The sequence below is a fragment of the Peromyscus californicus genome, unplaced genomic scaffold (genome assembly GCF_007827085.1).
Source record: "Peromyscus californicus insignis strain IS unplaced genomic scaffold, ASM782708v3 Scaffold_8__1_contigs__length_139910024, whole genome shotgun sequence".
Classification (NCBI taxonomy): Eukaryota; Metazoa; Chordata; class Mammalia; order Rodentia; family Cricetidae; genus Peromyscus; species Peromyscus californicus.
Genome location: NW_026294606.1, coordinates 31,060,047 through 31,074,727, shown reverse-complemented (window position 1 = coordinate 31,074,727; position 14,681 = coordinate 31,060,047). Strand labels below are relative to the sequence as shown.

The window sequence follows — 14,681 nt, the reverse complement described above, 5'->3', positions numbered from 1 at the left end:
TACATGGGCTTATGTCTGGGCACTTTATTTGTGGGTCTACCTGTCTGAGGGCAATACCACCCTGCCCTTTGTGGTATAACTTGAACTTAGGTACAGCGATACTTCCAGCATTACTGGTATTGCTCAGGATTATATTGGCTGAGGTCTTTTGTGCTTCCAAATTATTCAGAATTTTTTTCTATTTCCATGACGAATGGTTTGGCATTTTGATGGAGATTGCAGTGAATCTGTATGATTCATTCAGTAAGACAGCCATTTCACACTGTTGACTCTTCCAAGCCAGGAGCCTGGAAGGAGAGTTTAATTGATCATCTAGTGTCTGCTTCAATTTCTCTCTTGAGTGTTCTAAAGTTTTCATTAGAGAGGTCATTCACTTCTTCAGTTAGGTTTATTCCAAGCCATTTCTGTAGTCAGTTATGAATGGGATTGTTTGACTGGTTTTTCCCTCCGCATGTTTGTTATTGGCAGATAAGAATGAAGCTGATTTTTCTGTGTTAATTTCTTAATCTGCCACTTTTTTGAAAGTTTGTATAAGCTCTAGGAATTTTCTGGGGGCTGAAGAGTAGATATTATCCAGCCATCAAATAAACATATGGCACTCTTCTTTAAAATGTCTTTATTTTTAAATGTACTTTTATGTATGTGAGTCTGAGTGAGGATACATACACCATATGCATACAGGAGCCAGTAGAAGTCAAAACATCTGAGCCATCTCTCCAGCCCCATTATGTCAGTCTTACACAGTGAAATCACTTATAACTGCCTGTAGGTGGCACAGGATAGGCTGTATAGCATAGTGAGATATAACCCCATCCCTTGGTAACCATGGAGTCTAGTTGGGAGATTATCCAAGATGGAGAAGGTTAACAGATAAAGCAACCATTCTAAGTGGCCAAATTAATGTTCAAAGTGCACACATGGTTGGTGAGAAAAATAAATTGATTTTGAAATAACCTGTAAGGACTTCATAGAATTTAACTATAATAGACAGTGACAGAGAAACAAAATGGTCTACAGAAGCATGACTTCTGCAAGGGAACATCTAGCAAGCTAGATAAGTTGAAAGCAGATAGTAAAGGCCAGCGTTAGAGGACCACACTGACTCCACTGTCCCAAGCCTAACACAGTGATGGCACATACCAAGTGAGTGGTGGACAGCAAAGAAGATAAAGTTAAAATGTGCATTAAGGACCAATCACTAGTAAACTGCAGTAGCTGTCATTATCCACAGAAGCATTTACTATGATGTAAGCAGGTTAAGGCAAGTGATGGCGAGAGTCAAGGAGCCAGGACAGGACAGAGTATAGAGCTGGCATGGCTTGTCTGTGCAGTGAAGGAGCATTTATTTTGGGTCACCTTAGAGAACTTTGTAGGCCTCTCTTGTGGGAATTGTTTGCCTCCTTTGTTGTTTACACAACAGGAGACCCAACCACTCTGTGATCCTGTGACCTGGCAAAGGGCACTGATGAATGTCAGGATAGGAGAGATGAATGTGGGCATCCTAAGATCAGGCTGCCAGGAGGAAAGTGCTCTCATCTTGGAACATGGCGTCCCCCATATGCCCATCCTCACAGAGCTGTAGGAGTAACTGTTTCCCACATAGTAAACGTGTCTTTACGGAGACGAGAGCCTGCCACAGAACAGGAGGGTGTTGGTTTTGTTGTGCCTGATGAAGAAAAGGAAGGGGTGGTCTGCACAGAATGTTGAGACTTCACAGGCACAGCAATAGTCAATGATGGCCGAAGTTGCTGCTGCAGCCTCGGTGCCTTTTTCATTGACCTCCACAACACTCTTGTGAACAAACTTGGAGAGACACAGGTCTCTCTCTGGAGACATTCCTGATAAGTCAGCCTTGCCCCCTTGGAAGACATCTACCATCCCCAAGCACTGAAACACAGACTCCATGTTATAATCCTCTTGCAGTTTAAATTTTGGAAGGAAAACCTCAACATCAGTGCTCCTCATAAAGTCTGGTTTGGTCCAGGATGTTAACTTCTCAAAAGTGAGATTGTTTTCCACCTGACAAAGAAGAATTAGATAGAGACTTTCAGATTCACAGACTGTTATCCAGAGTCTCATAGGCACTTAACACTCTCACAATACCCACCATCATCCTACAGGGGCACTGTCTAGTCACATGGTGAGACCATGTTAGGGTCCCACTATCCCCCTAGCTTGTATGAGGCTTCCCTGATGGGCGTGGAAGCCAAGCAGCCCAGGGTTGGGAAGACCTGGCTGTCCTCTCCTAAATCATTTCTGAGGCAACTTTTAATCTGACAGGTGTCCATGTCCAGGTGATTATGGTTTAGGTTGTGTTTGCTTTTGTTTTCTTGATCTAGACTTAGTTTTGAAGACAATAAATCATAGATGCTAATAAAATAAAATAAAAATTGGAAAAGATTCTTGGTGTGAGCCACACTAGAAGGGAGGTCTATCCAGGCTAGGATTCTATGTGTTTTGTGGGCTGGTAATGGTTTGAATGTGAAATTCTCCCTTAAAGCTCACATAGAGAACCCTTATTCTGCAGCTGGTGGTGACATTTAGTGAGGCATCTATGATTTAGACATGAGGGGGCCTAGCAGAATGAAGGAAGTAGTTACAGGAGGTGTACCTATGAAGGTCATCCTTGGTCCTTTGTCCCTTCTCCTTTCTCTGCTTCCTGTTTACTGAAAGGTCTGTAGTCTCTGCCACATGTACCTGTCACCATGGAACCCATTGACGGGGTCAAGTAACTTTACATGAAACTTCAAATCTGTGAGTCAACATAAATCCTTCGTATCCTGGGTTATTCATGTCAGGCATTTTGCCAGTGACAAAACACTAACACCCTGGAGAAGCAATGCCACAGTGAGGGAGCTGGATGGGAAGAGCCAGAGGAGCTCCTCTGCTTACAAAGACCCCTTAGGTCATGCACACTCCATTACCCACCATTCAGAGGATGGCTGATGCACTGTGGGGTATCCTGTCACAAGGAAGACCAAGATGTGCCATTATGATGTCCCTGACTCTGTCCTCACCAGCTGGCACTCTTCCTCTTCCACTTTGTGAGGTTAAAGTGCAGTATTTTTTCTGCCTATTTTATGTTCTCAGATATTAAAATAAAATACTAGCAAAGATCATGATTTAGGTTATATTTACGGAGGGGGACTATGTTCTAAGTACTGTGCTAAGTTTTACGGAGGGGGACTATGTTCTAAGTACTGTGCTAAGTTTTACGGAGGGGGACTATGTTCTAAGTACTGTGCTAAGTTCACTGCCTTAGTTGTCCTCATTTCATCCTTTCAGGAACCACGTCCCATTCCAGAAATAAAGTTATGTCATATGTCCAAGGTCACACAACCCACAATGGGAGTCCTAGACACAGCTTTGATCCCCAAACACAGGGACCGCACACAGCTCCAGGCTCAGTTTGTGAGTACCACCTGCTCAAATGGCAGTTGGAAAGGTAAAAACATTGCGTTCTGTCCTAATGAAGAAGGACAATGGGGACCCTGGATTCTTCTCATAGACATCTAGAGTGGTGACTGCTACAGACTTTCCCGCCTCACCTGGCTGAGGTCCACACCATCATCTGGGAGCAGGACCACCAAGCTCAGCTCCGTGCCCTCATAGGGCATCACCAGCACCTGCGCCTGAACTTCTTTCACGTAGGCGAGGTTAAAAGTGTCTTCCTGACACATCATCTGTACTGGTCTTTCCTCCCTCTGAACAGAAGAATCCAGAACATAAAAGATATCATTGAGAGAGTTCAGAAGGTTTCCAAATGAGCTGCAGTTAATACCAATTAATACAATGCCAACACTACTCATGTTTCAGTGACCACTTAGTCAATGTCTGCCAGCCTCTTCCTGCTTTCATTAAAAATATTTGTTGTAAGCAGATATGGGACTGTTGTAGATAGGGTTCTATAGTTGTCATGAAACACCATGACCAAAGGCAATATGGGGAGGATGGGTTTATTTCATCTTACAACTCTCAGGTCACATTCCATCACTGAGAGAAGTCAGAGAAGGAATTCATGAGAAGCCTTGGAGGAATGCTACTTATTGGCTTGTTCTCCATTGCTTTCTCAGCCTGCTTTCTTGTGTAGCTCATGACCTCCTGCCCAGAATTGGCACTAGCCACAGAGGGCTGGGTCCACACCAATCACTAATCAAGAAAATGCCCAACAGACTTGCCCTAGGCCAATCTTATGGAAGCAATTTCTCAATGCGGAGACCTTCTTCTCAAATGGCTCTAGCTTATGTCAAGTTCATACACACACACAGACCCCAAACAAAACAAAAGAAACAAACAAACACCCCAGCCAGGACAAGGACTAACTACATAAAGACTATGCATTATCCAGAAAAAGGAATGTGGCATTCAAATATTAATATTTGGGTCTAAAATGTTCTACAAAGGCTCATGTTCCAAAGCTCCTCTCTACAGACTGGCACTAATGAGAGCTAGTCAAACCATTAGGATTTAGGCCCAATGAGAGAAAGTTGAGCATTGGGGAGAGGTGCCCCTGAAGGGGATATTGGCAGTACAACCCCTTCCTGTTTCTCTCTTTTGCTTCCTGACTGCTGTGAGGAGAACAAGCCCCCACCATGCATTTCCACCATGCTGTCCTGCATCACCAAATCCCAGAGTGATCGGACCAACTGACTCTACTGAAACTTCTGGAACCATGAGCCAAAATAAACATTTCCTCTTTTAAGTTGATTATCTCAGATAGTTTGCTACACTAATGGAAAGATGACCACCATATCAGATGCAGGATTTTGATCATTTAATATGGTCAACAATTATATCTAAGGAAACAGCATATAGTTAACAGAAAAGTTTTCTTTAAATAGACTGGATTACTGTCATCGTCAAGTGACTGGGACCACAGACAGATAGATCCTCTCAGAAAACAGCCTGGGCCGGGCGGTGGTGGCGCACGCCTTTAATCCCAGCACTCGGGAGGCAGAGCCAGGCGGATCTCTGTGAGTTCGAGGCCAGCCTGGACTACCAAGTGAGTTCCAGGAAAGGCGCAAAGCTACACAGAGAAACCCTGTCTCGAAAAACCAAAAAAAAAAAAAAAAAAAAAAAAAAAAAAAAAAAAAAAAAACAAAAAACAGCCTGGAAACAGGAGCACACATGCTCAGAGGTTCAGGATGGGTCACAACCTTCTAACTCATCACAGAGCAGAGAGCTCCAGAGCACAGACACTCACAGGCTTAGGGCAGAGCTCCATCCTGACACACCATTTGGGAGAAGGAAAATCCCAGTTAAGTGGCTTCAAGTCGGGGACCCTCTGGACTGATCTCCATGTATCTTTGTGATGCATTACAGTCTGATGACCCATCATAATCATACAGTTCTTATCAACCCTTTAAAAGTTAGGGGCCATCTGGACAGAACTTCATGTATCTTCTTGTGATTTAACCCAGTGGTTCTGTTCTAATAGTCAAAACGATATTTTTTAAAGTATGGAAGTAGGCCATCTGGGAAGATTTTAATTACAGTGGTACATTAAACATAAAAATTTGCTATAGACCATACATAACACATATTAAATTTCCCAATAAAAGAACTCATTCTTTTACAAAGTTTTTTTCCTTATTACTAATAAAAAAGGAATGGGGGAGTTTAACATTGGTAAGGCTCCAAACTGCATTAAATTGTATTTTATTGGGATTTGGAGAAGCATTCTAATATCTGCTTTAATTCAAATTATACTGCAATTAAGACTGAGATCTTAATCACTCCATTTCAATATAAGAAAGCAATATATACTGCTTCATAATAATAGATCAACCAATAATTTAAAGTGATTATTTTAATTTAAAAATAGTCTATTAAATAAATGTTTCTATATTTCTTTATACTCTGCCTCATGCTCCATACATGTATTATACTACCTTAACACATAAGTTTCTGTTTTCTTGAACTTAAAGGAAAGTTTCGTTTCTAGAATTAGGTTGAAGCAACGGTTTTATGAGAAATTATCAGAACATGTAAGAGCCACAAATAAAATGTAAAGTAACACAGGTGTTAAATACTCTATTCCTATCATTTTTCTCTAGAGAATAACCTTTTATTCAGAAATAAATGTTTCAAATGGTTTTCTGTGCTTTCCTGTTTTCTTTCTTTCTGGGCTGAGGACCAGCACCCACATAGGATATGTGATCTCTACCACTGAGCCCCAGTGCTACACATTCACAATTACACCCTTCCACACAGTCTCATCACACTGTCATAAACCTTTGGACACTATTCCTTACCTGGTTTATTTTAAAGGGCATTTCTATTGTGCAATCTTCGTGAAATGGTTGATGCCACTTCCCTTTGAAATATAAGGCATTGACAAGAACCAGCCTGGTCTCTGAATTAACCGAGTCACCCGACAGCAACTCTGGAATTTTCCCTTTTGAGGAAGCAGAGACTTCATTCAGGTTCATGTTATACACATGTGAGAAATAAATTGATATGACATCTGGGCAGATCCAAGCATCATGTTTTCACATATGCTGAATGTGGATTAACATTTTGAAAAACAAATGAACACACCATACCAATGTTTGCCTCAAGGTCATGGACACAGGAGGAACATGGCCAAGATGAGGATGGTGAAAGACTTCTAAGTCTCTCAAGGAAAGCAGGTTTGGGAAAGGTAAAAAATGACTTCAGGATGGAGAACAAAGAAGCAGGAAATGTGGAAGGGGTCACAGGAATCCAGAGATTTCCCCGCGTGCTAATGTTGGGTGCCATGTTGATTGGGTCTGGAATCAACCAAGAGACATGTCTCTGGGCAGGTCTGTGAGGACATTTCCCAGAAAGAGTAACTAATGGAGAGGACGCTTCCCCAAGGAAGCAAGAGCTTCCTGTGCTGCCCTGATATAAGGACCAAGAGAGAAGCAGCACTGCTTTGGTCTGCCTGCCTCAGTCCCTGCCTGCCTCAGTCCCTGCTGGTGAGTGCATCGACACTGTTCACATCTCTGCAACTGTGATTTTTAACTGACACTGGAACCTAATTGCTTTGGCCTTCATGAAGACTAAGACTAATAACTCTCTGGAATCCTCTAGGCTTTCCATGCCAGACTGAGACTGCTAAGGTTTTCGGCCTCATAGACTGGGCAGCTGCCAGATTCTCAGCCTCTCCACATGCAGATGGTCACTGTCAGACTACTCAACCTGTATTGTGTGCGCCAATCTATTAAATGCCTCTGTAATATGGATTCATTGTGTTCTTCGAGAGAACCCTGACCAATACACTAATGTTAAGCATAGGGTCTAATCTAGCCCTCCATGGTCATGCCAAGTTTTAACACACCACCACACGTCAAAGGCTCAAAGGCAGAAAGTTATTTGTTATTATATACTTTGAAATGCTGTCCATCCCTGGAAGAGATAATGCAGTTAAGAGTACATATCCCCTTCTTCTGTATTAAGGGGTATCCTTTCAACGGAGAAGAGAATACTTGCCAACTTATGATATCAAAGGTGCACAAGAGGTAAAGACTCCAATAAGAATCAGCAAATGATTGCTGAGTTTTTAAGAAAAAGACACTCACTCTATACTCTATCTGTTAGTAGAAATAGGAATGTACTTAGTGGTACAGAGGCATCTGAAGGGTTCAAATATCAGACAATGATCTCAATGATCTCCAAGACCAATGCTGGAACATGTCATCTCTGAAATAAAAACAAATAAGGTTCAACCCCAAATGGGAGACTCTTTTAGGCCAATGTAACTGAGCAGCCCTGACAAAGGAAATCATATCTAGTTTCATCAAATGTAGGTGAGGGATGTGAGGCAGAAAACATGGAAGCAGAAAACAGGAGTCCTCTTCAGAGGTAAAGGTGCTGGGGGCTGAGGCAACACAGACTGTAGGAAGATCCAGTCCAAGGACAAGATTATGGCCAAGGTCTACCCATGCATCTCCATCTCAGAGATGGTGGAGTCACCTGGCCTGCCAATGCAGGCCACCCCTGTCTTCTAATGCAATCTGTTAGACTGGAAATCAGGCCCATGAGTTCTCAGGACATTTGTATCAGCCCCTCCCTCCTAGAGAAATACACAAACAACTCTGTTTTAAAGTCTGAGTGTCTGAGTAAAATCACCATAAATTCACTGAGGTCTAAATTACACCATGTGACCTAGCTGGTCTGTATCCCTTTGACTCTCTGAAATAACAATGAGATTAGTCAGTGGGGGGAGAAGGGAAGTTAAAAGAAAGGAGAGAGGGAAGACAAGAGAGGGGTGGATGGAAAGGACAAGAATGTGGGGTGTGAAATAACTTGAAATCCTGACCTTCAGTCTGTTTGGAGACCCATGTGTTTATGTGTTTCCGGGACTCCTCTGCTGCTTTGACAAAGGACAGCTGCTCCAGCTCTGAGTGGTAGAACTGAAGACAGGACTCCTTAAAGGTCTGGAGAGAAACGTGTTCAGTGAGGCAACATTGCAAAATATAGTGTCAGCAAGCTTCCCAAACTTCTGATACTGTGGCATTAAAAAACAAAATTAAAATGAGTGTAGATGTCACTTTAAGCAATAAACATCTTCATGTACTATGTCTTTGTAAGTTGGAATGACCAACTTGAATAAATAAAAATTATAAGTTGTCAAATTTTAAATATTTCAAAGTATCATTATAGAATTTGGGCAAGTTTTTGGAGTTGAGTCTTACTATTTGGCGTAGGCTGGCCTAGAACTCATGACCCTCCTGTCTCAGCCTTCTAAGACATACATGTAAGCCATCACACTGGCTAGAACTTGATCCTTAATTCCATCACATTCTCTAGGGTCCTTCCTCTGTGATCTATAGCAACAAGTATTTGAATAGAATTGATGTCATTCTACTGATACCACTTACTGGGAGGAATTCACAAGTGCTCTCTGCAAAGAGCCTGTTGGCCGTTCTAAGCGAGTACTTTCTGTTGGGCTTATTCAGGATATGAAGAAGACCCTGGAAGCCTTGATGGACATCTTTCTCTGTGTTTAAACCAAGTGCCTGTGAAGGAAAAGAACGAATCACTATGAGCTCGGTGATGAGACGTTTTGATTGCGAAAGGACTTTTCAAGCTGAAGTAGACAGGTCGTGAAGCACATGAGGCTCTGAGTTGGATCCTCACTCTGCACATGAAAAGACAGGTCCACTAGTGTATGGCTGCAATCCCAGCACCTCGGAAAGAAGACACCTGCATTCACACGTGTCCTCTGCCTAAAGAAGCACACATAGGCATGTAAACACACACACACACACACAGACACACACAGAGATACACACACACACAGATACACAGACACACACACACACAGACACACACACACAGACACACAGACACACACAGACACACACAGAGATACACACACACACAGATACACAGACACACAGATACACAGACACACACACACAGACACCACACACAGACACACACACACAGACACACACACCCTACAACCATACACATACACAAGCTCTCTGTGTTTATTAGTGAACCTAAAACCTATAAAAGACCATAAAGAGTGATTATGAAGAAGCCTCTTCTATATCTTCATCTTCATGTCCTCATGTACTCACTAAGTTTGGAGACGATAAAAATGAGCAGTTATACCTGAAAGGGTCCTCACAAAAAAGTCCTGGCAAACCACAGAGCAACAGTGACTACTTCCTACTGGGACGGTGTATGCACAGGGCTTTTTCTCAGGCAAATGCCTCCTGCCTGCCCTGAAACCCCTGAGGTCAGAAACCCATTCTTAATCACCTGCAATGCTCACAGGATGCTTCATAAAGTAACCCAAAGTAGTATCCAGTCCAGATGTGGACTAGCTATACACATTTTACCCCCCTTCATTAGCTTAGCTATGCAAAGCAGGTTGGACACAATTAAAAGCAGGAATTAGAGCACATGCCTTTAATCCCAGCACTCAGGAGGCAGAGCCAGGCAGATCTCTGTGAGTTCGAGGCCAGCCTGGTCTACAGAGCAAGATCCAGGAAAAGCACCAAAACTACACAGAGAAACCCTGTCTGGAAAAAACAAAAATAAAAAATAAAAATAAAGCAGGAATTCACCTTATTTGGCAATGAATAATTACAAAGTCTGTTGCTCTAAAAATAAAATAGATCTTAGCAACCTATGTTTCAAATAATTTCAACTCCTTGCTTCCCTTTGCTGTACTTGGGTTGAGCCTCAGTTACAACCCTAAGAACCTCCCTCCATCTTTTTAAAAACTTGTTTATTCAAAACAAAGTTGCCCAGGCTGGTCTTGAACTAGGCATTCTCCTGTCTCTGTCTCCTTAGTAGCTGGAATTAAAGGCCTGTGCCACCAAGATTGGTATGAAATTATTTATGCACCATTTTCTCAGTGAAATCTGAACAAAATTTTGAGAGATCCCTCCAAGTTATTACTGTGGAAAACTCGTTGCCTCTTAAATAAGTTCCCTCTAAGTTATTACTGAGGAAAACTCATTATTCCTTCCCCTTTAGCCCCTGCCCCATGAAACAGTGTGAGCACATTCCTACCCTCCCTTCTCAGCAGCCCTTAGGCAAGTGAAGCAGGTGTGGGGTGACAGGCAGCTTACCTGAGACATCTGGACTGCAGTGTCTCCCTTTGCCCCCAAGAGGACCATAGCTAGAGCAGAGGAGATGCTCATGGGAGAATAACAGACATTTTTCGAAGGGTTGCTTTCACAGAGCATCTTTAAAAGGTGGATGGCAAAGGTGCCATTTGCTTCAGACAGAGTATTCATGATGCAGAGTCTGGAGGCAAAAGAGAAATGGTACTCAACACAGCACTGAAGGTTCATTGATCTGACTCACAGAAATCTGGGACTCTACTCTTGGTTCTCATTTCCAAGCTTATAAGTACTTAAAATTGGATTTTAAAATTCATCTTTGGTCACAGTCCTTCCAATCTTAGGATTATTATCTACGTGTGGTCATGACAGCAGACCAAACTAGCGTCTGTGTCATCTGCATAGGTAGAGGTCAGATCATCAGGACTGCACACACAGGACACAGCTGAGAGAGGGGGCCTCTAGTCTCCTTCCATACACACCAGCTCCTCTCTCTGAAGATGATGGAGTGGAGGATAAATAGGAGGAGGAGGAAATGAGGACGGGAAGAAGAAAACAGACATGAGCATCCAGGTCCTCTAGCCTGGCTTCAGTAAGCTGCATTCTGGGTCTGCCTGTGAAGACTCCTCTGAGATGTCCAGGTGTGCATTAGACAGAGTCCCTGCATTTGCAGCTGCTACAGGACAGACATGGAGATGCTGAATGAGACCCAAAGACAGGCTGGGGTCACCAGCTCTGCTAGGAGCAGGGAGCATCCACCTGCAGTGGCTGCTCAGGAGGCTTTGATCAGGCAATGGCACCAGGCTGTTTCTCTGTGGAGCATACCTCACTCCCAGATGAATGGACAGCTTGGCCCAGACTAAGTGACTGCTCCTAACAACTTACCTCAAATCTGAGTCCCTGCACATCCCATGGCTGTACTCTGACTGTCATATGATCTTTGAACACTGGACGTGTGTTCCCGAGTACTTTCTACAGTGCTTAAATGCCGATAAAATAGCCTAGGGAGTCTCAGAACATCACAATCCATACTTCTTCCCTCTCCCCTGACAGAAGAACACAGCATCCTGAGAGTGTGCCCAGATCCTGTTACTCTTCCCCATAATTCCCCCAAGGCTCTTCAGGAAAGTTGGGGCGGCTTTATTTAAATGACTGGTCTACTGGTTGGTCTTCTCATCTGACCCACCGTGTGACCCCTACACTCCTGCCCATCCTGATGTCCCTTTAAAGTTGCTTCTGAATCCTTGAAGTGCTGTTTATTCCACCCATAGGGAATTCTACTCCCTCTCCGACACTGAGTTCAAACTGCTCACCCTTCCCTCCTTCACTGGGGCAGGGCAACCTCAGGGCCTCTGCTCTGCCACCCTAGTGAGGCTGCCCCAGTGTCATCACTCCTAAGTGCAGTCTTTTCTCTTGCTGACTGTATCTCCACCACACTTGGAGCTCTCTGAAGGTAAGGGAGCTGTCTGGCACCCTGACTTTAAGCATCTGGAAGCATGCTCTGGATATAGGGAGATTTCTGTCAATATTGAGTGAATTATTTTAAAAATGGAAATGAAGAGTGCTCAATTTTGTACTAGAGATTGCTTTTTTTTTTTTTTTGGCTTTGCGAGACAGGACTTTTCTGGGTAGCTTTGCGCCCATGCTGGCCTCGAACTCACAGAGATCCGCCCGGCTCTGCCTCCGGAGTGCTGGGATTAAAGGCATGCGCCACTACCGCCTGGCTGAGATTGCTGGTCTTTAAAGGGCTCAGAAACAGAAACAGATCCGCGAGGAGAGAGCAGAGGCAGACAAATTGTCTAGGTGGTAGGATCCGAAAGGAAGCAGGTAAGAGGCAGAGGAGAAGGCTGCTGATTCCCTGCAGCACCCAGGTCTGGCTGAGGAGGAGCCAAGACAGCAATAGGACACCAGCCCTGGAACCAGGCTTGCTGCCATTTGCCAGCTGGAGTTTCTAGAGGAATCGCCTTTTTAAATGCCCATCAGACACCATCTGTCTACTCTCTCTTTTTCTAACTCTGCAGTCCCGGGGTTCCCTCCTGGATTCAGCCCCGACATTGTAAACCTCACTTCTGTTGGTCTCACAGCCCATAACAGGCGCCCTCACTTACCTTTGACACTTCTCAAGGTGGAATTTGCAGCCTGGATGTCCTGGTAGCTTAGCCCAGCAGCCTGCTAGACTCTGCTGGCCCTTTATTCACAGCAGGGCTGGGATGTTGTTCAGAGCCCTGGGCTAGGGGCGGGGAAACAAGCAGCTGCTCTTTCTAGCCTCTGCTGAGATAGGGGGTGGAGAAAGAAACAGGTCATAGAGAAAGAAAGCGAAAGTATTAAAAGCCTTTGTCTAGACAATGTTTGCAGGGTTTTAATAGCACCGTGTTGGGGGGCTGCCTATTTTCAATGTCCATTTCTCACTCTCACCCTCCTTTCTTGACAAACATTAATCCTTTTCTGTCTGTATTTCCCAGTCACGAGCATTTCTTGTGAATGAAGTGTGTGCTCCTGTGTGGTTCTCATTGACAAACCTGACTTTTCCAAGGCTCAGCATAGGGGTTCAGGCATCAGATTGGGGCATGGGCCACAGACATGCTACACAATGCCACCTGCAGACTCTGAGTTCTTTTCAGAGACCTCAACTCAGGTGAAAGCATGTGGCTTTGGTGGCTCTCAAAAGTTACATCTTACAAAGCTGCTAAGAACCCACCCCCCCTTTTATTTAATAGAGGTCCAATATTTATTTGCTTATTTACTTAAGGATAAGCTTTTAAAACTACAATAATTGAAGATATATTAGACCAAGACACGTAAACAGAACTCCAACATAGTAAGATGCCTTGCTGGGAAACTGTAGGGTCCCCTACCACTCACCAACTAAATCAAAGTTAACTTTTACTGAGTTCTACGAGACAACCTGCCTTGCATTGTTTCATATTCCTCCCCATTATGGGAACTCAGCTATGCTAGGGAGAAGTTGCAGGTTTGGACAAACATCAATTAACTGAGTCAAGAAGGGCTACAGGGATATACAAATATTGTTTAGCTAAAACCCCTTAAAACCTTGTCAATGGAAAACTGTAAAGGCCTAAAACAATTTGTCTCTAAAAGTTTAACTTCAAAACTGTAAAAATTCCTTTGTCTATGTCTCATGCTTACCGCTTACTATAAAAAAGAAGCTATAGCCCCCCTCCAGCTGCCACAGCCTCAGAATCCTGAAACTTGGCTGTGGTCTCAGCTAGCTGAAAAGCTTTGGTGTCTCACGGTGACATTTCCATTCTTTCAAATTTTTTTAGAATAAAGTCTGCTTCTGGTTTAATAGACTTTGGTGGTTTGTCCCCCATTATTGTGCAACCCCGGACACAACAGAAACAGGACCATTAGAGACTCTACAGAAACACAAAAAGCTCACACTGTCTACAGGATCACACATGTAGTTCTCCCCAAGGTCAAGGTTCCATATGGCTGAGCCCGAGAGCTCACTCAATTTCACACTACCTGTGACACACTCTGTCTAGAAATCTCTCCTCTCCATGTGCTCTCCTTCCTGGCTTATGGATGGCCAGCTTTTCACCAATCTCTTCCTCCCAGAAGCTTCCTGGTGCCATTGGCTTACCCAGGGTGCTCACTTTCTGCTGCTTGGCTCCATGTTTCCACAGAGGCCGCTTACACCCCTTGTCTTCTGACCCTGACTCAGCAGGGAGTGACAGCTGCTGAAGGGACAGAGGCTTCTGGCTTTCTGTCTCATCTTGCTTGAGGGAAGGTTGGCTTGCTTACGTGCAGCATTTGCGTCCTCAGTCACCCTGTGTTCTCCACCCCGGAGGGGATTTCAACCGTCCCTTCCTTTAGCTTCTCTAGCTCCTCTGCTTTGACAGCTACTTCTGACCATCTCCCGCCTTAACTTGTGTTCTTGGGGACACTTTTCACTTTGGTCCCACATCACCGACGCAGGTGGCCCATAGTTATTGTCCCTCTTTGTCCTGTGTCCTGTGACACAGTTTCTCCTTCCTGTTCAGCTTCTCCCTGTTTCTCACCCCTGCTCCCTCCAGAGTCTTCCCTGTCATCCTCCTCTACATCTTCTGAGAGGATGGCAGGGTCACAGCCATCTTAGAGAAGGGGAAGACAAGGGGCAGCAGGCCCTTG

At 44.0% G+C, this 14,681-nt stretch overlaps 1 protein-coding gene across 1 annotated transcript; it reads right to left on the bottom strand.

The window, feature by feature from the left end:
- Positions 1-599: 599 nt before the first annotated feature.
- Positions 600-12,780, bottom strand: LOC128104155 (serpin B9-like). The gene is made up of 7 exons (XM_052728936.1): positions 12,659-12,780; positions 10,557-10,734; positions 8,847-8,984; positions 8,285-8,402; positions 6,255-6,397; positions 3,549-3,704; positions 600-2,019 (listed from the first exon to the last, which is right to left on the bottom strand). The coding sequence occupies exons 2-7, from the start codon at positions 10,722-10,724 to the stop codon at positions 1,615-1,617; spliced, it is 1,128 nt and encodes a 375-aa protein (XP_052584896.1). The 5' UTR covers positions 10,725-10,734; positions 12,659-12,780; the 3' UTR covers positions 600-1,614.
- Between the last annotated feature and the right edge of the window lie 1,901 nt (positions 12,781-14,681).

What these genes read in the sequence shown, in the direction of transcription:
- LOC128104155 (XM_052728936.1), bottom strand. Translation starts at nt 10,724, where the DNA reads ATGAATACTCTGTCTGAAGCAAATGGCACCTTTGCCATCCACCTTTTA. An exon ending in GGTCTCCAAACAGACTGAAG is followed by an intron (nt 6,398 to 8,284) that starts GTCAGGATTTCA and finishes CTTCCTCAAAAG; the next exon opens with GGAAAATTCCAGAGTTGCTG. An exon ending in ATGGTGTGGACCTCAGCCAG is followed by an intron (nt 2,020 to 3,548) that starts GTGAGGCGGGAA and finishes CTTCTTTGTCAG; the next exon opens with GTGGAAAACAATCTCACTTT.